The sequence below is a fragment of the Budorcas taxicolor genome, unplaced genomic scaffold, assembly GCF_023091745.1.
Source record: "Budorcas taxicolor isolate Tak-1 unplaced genomic scaffold, Takin1.1 scaffold3649, whole genome shotgun sequence".
NCBI classification, from domain to species: domain Eukaryota; kingdom Metazoa; phylum Chordata; class Mammalia; order Artiodactyla; family Bovidae; genus Budorcas; species Budorcas taxicolor.
In genome coordinates, this window is record NW_026292198.1 from 11,821 (window position 1) to 22,260 (window position 10,440).

At 32.8% G+C, this 10,440-nt stretch overlaps 1 protein-coding gene across 1 annotated transcript; it reads left to right on the plus strand.

Annotated features, from left to right (window-relative positions):
• Positions 1 to 4,784: 4,784 nt before the first annotated feature.
• LOC128071344 (uncharacterized) lies at positions 4,785 to 9,083 on the plus strand. Its single transcript, XM_052664222.1, has 4 exons — positions 4,785 to 5,200; positions 6,703 to 7,013; positions 8,641 to 8,705; positions 8,790 to 9,083. Exons 1-4 carry the CDS (start codon positions 4,785 to 4,787, stop codon positions 9,081 to 9,083), a joined length of 1,086 nt encoding a protein of 361 aa, XP_052520182.1.
• Positions 9,084 to 10,440: the final 1,357 nt, after the last annotated feature.

Genomic DNA, 10,440 nt, shown 5'->3' on the forward strand with positions numbered 1-10,440 from the left:
TTTTGACCGGGTTTGGAATTGGGTTGTGAATAGATTGATTGATAGAACTTCTGGTCTCGAGAGGAATCGGGGTGTCACAATGGTAGTCATGCCAATACACCAGCAACATCGGCCGCCCGGAGTAACTGTGAGACCCGAGCATGAATTTTATGAGAATTTATTTACTTTAATTGTTATTTAAAAATAATATGTGCATTTAGACTACATATATTTGTAATTTAATTGGCATTAAGGAGTGATATCAACAACGTTTAGCGTATCATTCTTGAATGTTTATATAGCTTTGATATTACTTGAGTTAATTGTCCTTATTGTTTATATATTGCTCAATCCACATTTTCAAAAGAGGTTTTCAAGTTAAAAGCTTTTCTAAAACCATCCCTTACTCCCCATTCACTGAGCTTGTGAAGCTCTCCCCGTTTTATGACACATTTTAGGTAAAGTTGAGACCGAGCCACTAGGTGAATGAAAGCCATAGATTTGCTTAATTTACTAGGATGATGCTTACGTTGTTTATATAATTGTGGAGTTATTGTGTAATGAATACTCTTGTGCTCATGTAATGTATTAGACTAAAGTTGTATATTTGGAAGGCTAGAAGATTTTTGTTGTAAAATTTGTAAGTTTATTTTGGCCATGTACATGATGCAAGGTTGGTTTCACCTATTTGGAGATAGAATGTAGCTTTTATGACCATGTTAAAAATAGGTCTTTCAAGTGGTTATGTAAACTTTAATGTATGTGGAACGTCCAGGTTATGTAATGTGCAGTTTCTATTATTGTTGAATGATTTGTTTCACAGGTTTATTGTCAAATGTGCCATAGTACAAGCGTCATAATGCCCGTTTACCGTCACGTCCTGACTTGGTCCTAGGCAGGGTCGAGTTGGGACGTGACATTATTCATTTTAAAGATCCATGCATGAATGTTTCTGCCTTATTATTGTAATAGAAAGAATTTGAATCATGGGTTATATCATTTTTTATTAGGAAGGGGCAAGCGGAAGAAGTCGAAGACCTCATTGTAAAAGGGGGTCTCGCTGTCATCAGGGAAGGTGGTAGGCCTATCACGATTAGGCAGTCGCACCTCAAAACCCTCGGGGAAAATTCCCATTTCCTCAAGCTCTTCAACCTCGGTCAAGGTTGTGTTACAAGCTTTGCTATCAACTGTGAATATGTCCCCACCACTAGAATGCGAGGACTCGACAGCTGCACCCTCAGAGTTAGCCCTAGCGGGTGTCTCAGCCGATTCCTTACCTGATCTAGCCCTAGTTCTAGAGCCTACAGGCCGAAAAGAAGAAATGGGTTCCGCCCTAATCGGAGTAGAAGAACCGATAACTATTACCTCCATATGATCGCTAGAGGAATCACTCTTGTTGCTCACCATATTTACTCAAAAGAAAATGTGAAGTAGGGCAAAGAGGTCGTACCTAGCTAAAAGGGATGGAAGTGCAGTAGACCAAACATCAGAGGAGTTTGGAAGGGTGAAGAGCCTTTTCAACTGCCAAGATTTCAAAATTAAGAGGGAAGAGATAAAACTATCCCTTAAGTAACAAGGCTACGAGCCAAAAGAAAAGGGCGACAAAGCCTAAATGGCTCAAAGGTACATCAGGAACAGAGTGAAGCCAATGCTAAACATTCCCCAAGCCTCCACTGGAGCCCAGCAGAATAGGGGCAACTGATGTGGCATGAAAAATCGGGCTAAATAAATTGGGCTAAAAAGATAATAAATCAGTTTGGGCTAGAGTAATAGGCTATATCTAACACATATTAGAGGTCCAAGATGCTCAACCCAATGCGGCCCAAGGCAAGCCTAACGAGTGTTGACCTATTCAAACAAATGTCAACTAAACCCTAAAGATCATGGGCACGATCCACTCTACAATCTAGCAGCCAATATCCCCACTAAGGTGCAACCACATTCCACAAAATCGGAGCTCCCTCAATAGGTATAAGCCTCCTCATGCTACTATTATACTAAAATCTTTTTCTGATTTGTATAGTAATCCATAACTTTTGTTCTTTTGATATATCTTAATATTCTCTTTGCTATTGCAAGATAAAGTTTGCTTGGTTGGTGCATAAATCTGGATATGGTATTAGTGAGATAGATTAGTGATCCAACAAGACTACAATAAATATTTTCTTCAAGTTTTTCTGCTTTATCATCTTTTGATAATTTCTCGTTCATAGACATTGAAGTACTTAATGGCTTGCAATTTGTCATGTGAAATTTATCCAGTAATTCTCCAGTATATCTTTCTTGAGAAATAAATATTTCACCTAGTTTTTGTTTTACTTGCATGCATGCCAAGAAAATATTTCATGAGACCAAGATCAGTCATCTCGTATTATTTCATCATTGCCTTCTTAAAATCTTTCATCATTTTCTGACTGGTGCTTGTGTAGATTAAGTCATCTACGTACAAGCACACAATAAGAAAGTCTTGTGTTCCTTCTGTCTTAATATAGAGTGATGGTTCACTTGAACTCTTTAAGAATTTGTAATTTAGGAAATATTTGTCAATTTTGCTATTCCATGAGCGTAGAGATTGCTTTAGACCATATAAGGCCTTTTTCAAATTGCATACTTTTTCTTCTTTCTTGCTCCCCTTAGCAAAGAATACGATGGACTTCCCTTGTCATCATTTTCACGAGATTTTTTAGAGCTTCGAAAAATTGGAATTCACTTTTTCTGGTAATTAAGTGTTTATGTTTTTATGAGATAGAAATGTTTTCCTGATCTGGGGCTTTTGTATATGAGAAAATGACTTTGGATCTAAGAGACTTTTGAGTTTTTTCAATGGAAGATACCCCGTTGGTGATCTAACCGGACTCTGATACCACTGTTAGATTTTGAGATGAGGATATTATGTATATGACACAGACATAAATGCTAGAATTTGGGGATGAATAAAGTGATTTTTATTTATGTATTGAAACTCTCTGCATACATCAAACTGAATACATCATATGTCTATTTATAGTAGTTTATAGAACTATCAGGACTATAGATTACTTTACTTGCAAAATTTCTAATCTAATTTGAAATTACATAATTTTCAACAAATTCAAAGTTTTATGTCAAGTTGGATGTGATCTGTAATTTGGCTGAGTTATTTCACATTTGTGGACTCTTGACTTTGATCTTCTTCCATGTTCTAGAGTTCATTGATCTAGAGAGATTTCTCCAGTCTTCGAATTTTCTTCAGATATGGAGATTTCTGGGATTTTTAAATTTTTTCAACTCCAAAATAATTTGACTCGTTTGACTCTAGAATTTTCTAGCTTGATTTTGAACATATAGAGCATTTCACCAAACTTTGGCCCATATTGCTACTCACTCTAGAATAGTGAGAACTTCAACATTGCAGGGGCTCCAGCTTATAATCGGTGCGCACTAGATTATTGTTTGGGGCGATCATCTATAATGTGTGGATTGAAAGTAAAAATAAATGATGAAGTCTTTATTGAAGATCAATGCAGTACTTAAAGATTTTGCAATTATTAGACAAAGAATTAGAATAATTTGTAAATATAAGATATATTATGTGAATAGAATCATTGCTAGAAACTGGAGTTTTGAAGATATCTTATAAGTCTAGATGAGTTTTGTTTTCTTCTAGATGTATTGAACTATGTATTTTGATGTGGATTATGCAATGATACACATTTTACTTGATTAGAAAAAAAAAAAAAATACACAAACCATACCCAAACTTAAAAGCTAGTTCCAAGGCTCTAAAGCCTAAGAACCATTAGCTCAACCACCCCCGTGCACTTAAAAAGAAGTTGTTAATGCCCAACAAATAAAGAAGGGTTGAAGGGTTTAAAGACTAATATGTCTTGATTGTGCGTTCTTAGCTTTCAACAATTGATTTTGTGCAGCTCTTTCAAATTTGCTGCTTCTTTGACCACGTTTATTAGTAATTCATGGGTCAAACGTGAAGGAGAGTGTTAGAGAATTTAATTATCTTATATAAATAAATCAAGACACTTAAGACCAATATATATATAAGATCATGAATTATTTTATTTAACACCAATTAATTTTATGATAAAATATCAAACTGTTTACCAATATTTGTCTCCACAGGTACACCAAACATCATATCTACTTTTTTCCGGACTATCAGATTCAAGGAAGGGAGCACACAAGCTTCCTTGAAAGGGCAGTCCTCAGCTTGTAGGAGCTGAAGAGCATTTAATAACTATGGCAGGCCTAGGCTTCAAGGCGGCATAGCACATTACATTCTAAACTTTCTATTTTACAGGCAAGGCAAATACTCTTTCACAAAGTCTGACGTAAATATTTCATTCTAAAAATAGAAAGTTTGACACAATGCATGTTTTTAATCTGTCCAGAGCTATTACAGCGGTGTGCACTTTTTGTGTTAAAATTCTATAAAAATTAATAATAGATATAACATGAAAAGTATTATCTCTGGACGAAGTTTGCACTCTTAATTGTCGTCTTCTTTTTTCTTTTCTTTTTTTTCACTTTTGGAAAGATATTGTAAGAGGCGAGAAGAGATTTGAATCAACAACTTTTTAGTCAAAGAGTAGTTTTCTACCAAACAATCATTTGAGAGTGGTGTAGTTGTTTACGATTTAAACATATCATTAATGGCCCTATTCAAAACCTTCTTTAGACCAGCATGCAAAAGTACAGTAGAATGTCGTTTATGGCCCTATTCTAATCTTTATATATCTATATATATATATATCTATATATGGTACGGTGTCGACAAGAGACCTCTTGGCTTTGAGCTAAAAGACGAAAGAATGAGTTCTTTAGAGAAGGGAACTCAACATGAGATTGAGAAGGAGGATGAAGCAGGCCTTCATGCAATAACAGTATCAACCTCTTTTGCCCTCCCATTTGTTTTGCATGCTGCTAATGAACTTGACCTATTCGATATCATTGCCAAAGCAGGCCATGGTGCTTGTATCTCACCCAGAGAGATTGTTTCCCACCTCCCAACCAACAATCCTGATGCGTCCTCTGCGGTCGATCGTCTACTGCAATTACTTGCTGCTCACTCAATGGTAACTTGTTCTACAAATATCCTTGCAGATGGGCACGTTGAGAGGCTTTACGGACTATCAGCCGCTGGCAAGTTCTTTGTTAAAGACGAAAATAGATTCTCACTTGCTCAAACTCTTGCCCTCTCATTCCACCGAAAATATATCGCGGCTTGGTATGTAGACTAGTAGTTTTCTTCCGAAAGGCTAATCCTTTTCATATGAAGAATAATACTAGAAATATCACTCGTGGTGGGTTTTTATGCTAGTTAAATGTGGAATACTAATAATAAATATTGCTATATATCACTCGTCTTATGTTTTATCATTTCCTATATAGTAGAAATGAAATTTTTTATATTTACTATATGAATTATAATTGTTGAATTGTGAATCGTATTGTGAATCGAAATATCATTTTTTTAAATCGTGAATCGTACCAATTCGGTTACAAATTTAAAACTAGATTATATTTGATATATTATAGTTTCATTAACAATTTTTAGTTGAAATTCTTCATTTGAATAGATATTAATATATTTTTTTCGTTACTTTTTTAGGTGGTTTACTACTTCACTTGTCCCTAGTAGCTAAATTAATTAAATATTGGAAAACAATATTTAGACTTTAGTAGTTTAATTTATAAAAAAATTAATTATAACTTATTTGTAAAGACAAGTATATGTTTAAATGAACTCAATACAAAATTCATTTGTATCGACTTGCAATTTTCAAGTCAGTAAAGCTTTATATACAAAGCAAATATGAAGCCATTAAAACTATGTTATAAAATTCCTAGATGTTTTTGTTCTTTAATGTCCATTATCTCCAATGTCTGGGTCTTAAAGCATTAAACAAAACAACTAAATTCCAAAAGCAAAGTATTAAAGCATACTAGCATAGTAAACAACTAAACACATACAACCAAAAAGTTATATCTCGAGTTCTTCACTTCTCAAAAAAAATTAAAGATCAACTCACTTACAAGCTATCTTGATTCTTGAGTTCTTCACACGGCCAAAAAAGCTCTCTTGAGTCCACTCCAACGAGATCAGTTGTAGAGCAGCCAGCTCTGTCTCTCTCTTTTAGTAGTTTAATTTTGTAGTTGAAAACTTAAAAATTTGATATTGATAATGTTAATGGGATTTTATTATTTTATTTTTTCATGTTTGTTAAAATTGGACTAATTGTATTTTACTAAAAAAAATTGAAGTGGGCTTTTTCTTCCCTGATTTTGAAACTTTTTGGACTTTTTTAAGTGTGGGCTAAATAGCGAATGATTCAGTGAAATGTACGATTCTTACCGATTCATATACGATTAATCACATCCGATTCATGTTGATTCACGATTCCTCCATTTGATTCCCATCATTTTTTTACTTTACTGATTCATATCGAATCGTACGATTCACGATCGATTTCGAAAACTATGATATAAATTCTTACCATAAATGGAGGCGCTCAAATTAATATCACGTGAATGACATAAAACATTACTCATAATAATAGTGATAACAATATGATTAGATTATGTTCTCCGATCCTTTGCAACCATAAAATGTGTAGATAATCTGTGCAAATTGAGCTTAAGGTTGATAATTATGTGATGCGTCATGCATGCCATGTTTCCTTTATTATAGTTCTCTGCAATTCACAATTTGCTAATGCTAACAACCAGGTGCAACATAAAAGATGCAGTCCTAGGAGGTGGCGTTCCTATCCAAAATGTTACTGGCATGTCATTGTTTGAGTTAATTAGAACAGATCCAGAGTTCGGCGAGCTTTTCAACATGTCAATGGCCGCTCACTCAGCCACGATAGTGAAAAGGTTGCTCCGCAAATACAAGGGTTTTGAAGGCTTTCGTTCAATAGTCGATGTTGGTGGTGGTCATGGCGCCACCCTCAATATGATCGTCTCTGAGTATCCTTCTATTACAGCCATTAACTTTGACTTGCCCAATGTTATAGATACTGCACCATGTTATGAAGGTACTGTTGTTTAACTTCTTCTTTTCTTTTATATCTTCTACAGTGATATAACTCCATTTATTGCGAATAAAAATTCCCTAGAATATTTAGGGCCGATGAGTAGCAGAAAACAAAATTTTCATTTGAGAGTGAGAGGCAAAAACTTCCTCACATAGAAGAATATTTTTAGGAAAATTATCACATTTAGTCCCTATTATTTAAAATGTCTTAATTTCATCCCTATTTAAAAAAAAAAAAAAAACTTAATTCGTTCCTATTGTTTTAAAAAAAATCTCAATTTCGTCTTTATTATTTTTCTAAAGTTTCAAATTCGTCTTCAAAATTAGTCAATTTAGTCCTTATTATTTTTTTAAAAAAATTTAAATTCGTCCCTATTGTTTCTAAAAAAAATATCAATTTAGTCATTGAATAATAGGGACAAATTTAAAACTTTAAAAAATAATAAGGACGGAATTGAAACTTTAAAAAAAAATAATAAGGACAAAATTAAAACTTTTTTTTAAAATAATAGGTACGAAATTAAAACTTCTAAAAAATAATTAGGATGAAATTTAAATTTTTTAAACAATAGAGATGAAATTAAAACTTTTAGGGAAACAATATGGAAGAAATTGAGATATTTTAAACAATAAAGACCAAATTCAAAAAAAAAAAAAAAGGGGACTAAATATGGAATTTTTCCTAGAAAGAGTTTTGTTTAGCCTTTCGGTATATAGTATAAAAAACATGTAAAGAAAGGTTTTCAATGAAAAAGCATATGTATATTTGCACATGATTGCTTGACCTTTCACCTATGTAATGTTAAAGAAGAAAGTGCAAAATACTACAAATAAACCAATATTTTTACCATGTGAATGACCCTAAAACCCTTGAAGCTTTCTTTTTTCTTTTGCAAGGAAGAGTTTATTTCCAAAACTTCAAGATTGATTTAACTATGTTTATAATGTTATTCAGAAATCCATATTTTTCATTTAGTAGCATCCATACATAATGGTATTGGTTGCAGTTTGGAGAAATTCATGGGAAAATTGTAAAGGTAACATAAAATATGATTATGGGACATATTCTTTCCCTTCCTAAAAGATGCTACACAATGTATCAATTAAACTTTTTTATAATAGAACACATACTGTCACAATAGAACACTCGCGACAACCTTTTGTCATATTTTCTCAATGCTCTGACCGCGCAAAGAACTACAAAACAATAACACTATGTATGGGTTCACATGTTTTCAAGGAAAAAAAAGAAAGAGGAGAAATTGAAGAATTCTTCCCTCTATTTGGATTCACTTTTGGACGAGCTAGGAAGAAAAATTTTGGAAGCTTCAAAAATCTCATCATAAGCTTTTAGGAGAATATTTTCCAATCCCAAGATTTGAAATTTTATAAAGGAAAAAGAAAGATTGATGACTGAAAGGTTTTTAATTGTTTCTATAGTCTTTACATAATTTCAAATATATCGAATAATAAATATGAAAATGATGTTTAATAATATTCTCAAACTGTGTTACATCTTTTAGAAAGTGACCTCTCCTTAAATAAATAAATAAATAAAAACTTTAACTCATTCTCTTGTATATTACTTCTCTATTATATTGTCTAAGAGATAGCAGATTTACAAGTAGGTATCGAACATGTTGGAGGAGACATGTTCCTTGAAGTTCCACGAGGAGAAGGAATTGTGATGAAAGTAAGACTTCTACAAACTTAAAGCTTCAAACACATTTAGCTTTTGATGATACCTAACTACAATTTATATAAAACTGAACGGCAGTATATATTGCACAATTGGAGTGATGACAAATGCGTGAAGCTCTTGAAAAACTGCTATAAAGCTCTGCTAGCCAATGGGAAGGTGATCATCATGGATCATATTCTGGCAAAGGTCCCTCAGATTGATAATGACGGAAAGTGTGCGACCCACTTAGATAGTATCATGTTCACCATGGTTGGTGGGAAGGAAAGGACAGAAGAAGAGTTCAAGACCTTGGCAAGAAGAGCTGGATTTTCAAAGTTTGGAGTTGTTTGTCATGCTTTTGCAATATCCATTATGGAACTCACCAAATAAGCATATAAGACTTAGATTTTAGAATAAGGTGTTGCATTTTTTTTTTTTTTTTTGGAAAATAAAGGTGAATAATGTATGCTTCTTGACCATATGATATTTGTGTTGCAACACCCAACTTGAATATTAGTAATATTCACAACATTAAAAGTTCTTCAGTCGTTTTTAGTAATACCTACATTTTCTTACGAAAAAATGTTTTTTTTTTCTTTTTCTTTTTTATGATATAGAATTTTATTTAAACTGAATTGGCCATACGACTCATGATCTCTGGGTCCAACCCTTTCCTTCTACTCTACTGTCTGCTTAGACACAAACTCCAGCCATCGGAATCATCATGATCTCTGGGTCCATCATTATCCCATATCTACCTAATTTAGTTCTGCTTTATTTCAAAGTAGTCTAGATCTCTAACTTGAGCATTAGAGGTCCTTTTCTGGTCGACGCCATCTAATGCTAAAAAATTTCAAAGTCCATTTTATCTTTTGATTTCAAAGGCTTCTAGTGTCCATTCTCAATTGTAGATTTCATTGTCTACATAAGAGCATTATATTTTATTAGGTGAATGATAAGTATATTTAGAATAAGATATTTTGGGGTGAATATTCATTTACACTAAATAAGTGGATATAAATTATATTTTCATCATAATTGAAATTTTAATTGATATATTATCAATGTGAAGCATTTCTATGTATAAAAATAGTAACTATTTAAATAGTGAAAATGTAAAATAGAAAATGTTAGAATATGGGTTCACATGTCAAATCCAAATGAGTAGTGAATGAGAAATTTAATGACAAAGTTGAAGGATCAACTTGAAAAAATAAAATTGAAGAAGTGGATTTGTCCACGTGAGAAAAATAAATCCAATTTGCTTCGGGTCGTCCGATCCTTGCTTTATTTTTAGATGTAATTGTTTCCAGAATTTATTCTAGAAATAAATACTAGAAATAAATATGCTCAGAATTATTTCAGGATTTATTTTAAGAATAAGAATGAGAAATAAATGAATTGTCATTTACATCTATTTACTTTCCATCAATTAATGTAATTATTCAAAAATTAAGCACAACAATTAAGTTGTCATTATTTTGGTCAGAAAACTGTTACATGTTTTCTTATGATACCCAGGTTGTTCTTTGTGTGAAATAGAGTATTCAAAAGAATGCATTCATATAAAGTATACATAATAAAAAGAGAGTTCTACCTTATTGGGTTCGTTAGGTCTTGTGATTTGAAGACGAAGATTGTTGTATCCTTAGAGACTTACGTCAGAGACCATAACTACCGTAGCGGGGTGATAAAAATCTTAAAAACACTAAATTAAATTCGAGTCTGGATCTTATAATTGGTATTT

Excerpts from the sequence above, each read along its gene's own strand:
- LOC128071344 (XM_052664222.1), top strand. The coding sequence starts at position 4,785 with ATGAGTTCTTTAGAGAAGGGAACTCAACATGAGATTGAGAAGGAGGAT. Across the intron at positions 5,201-6,702 it reads CGAAAATATATCGCGGCTTG|GTGCAACATAAAAGATGCAG; the intron begins GTATGTAGACTA and ends GCTAACAACCAG. Across the intron at positions 7,014-8,640 it reads TACTGCACCATGTTATGAAG|GTATCGAACATGTTGGAGGA; the intron begins GTACTGTTGTTT and ends ATTTACAAGTAG.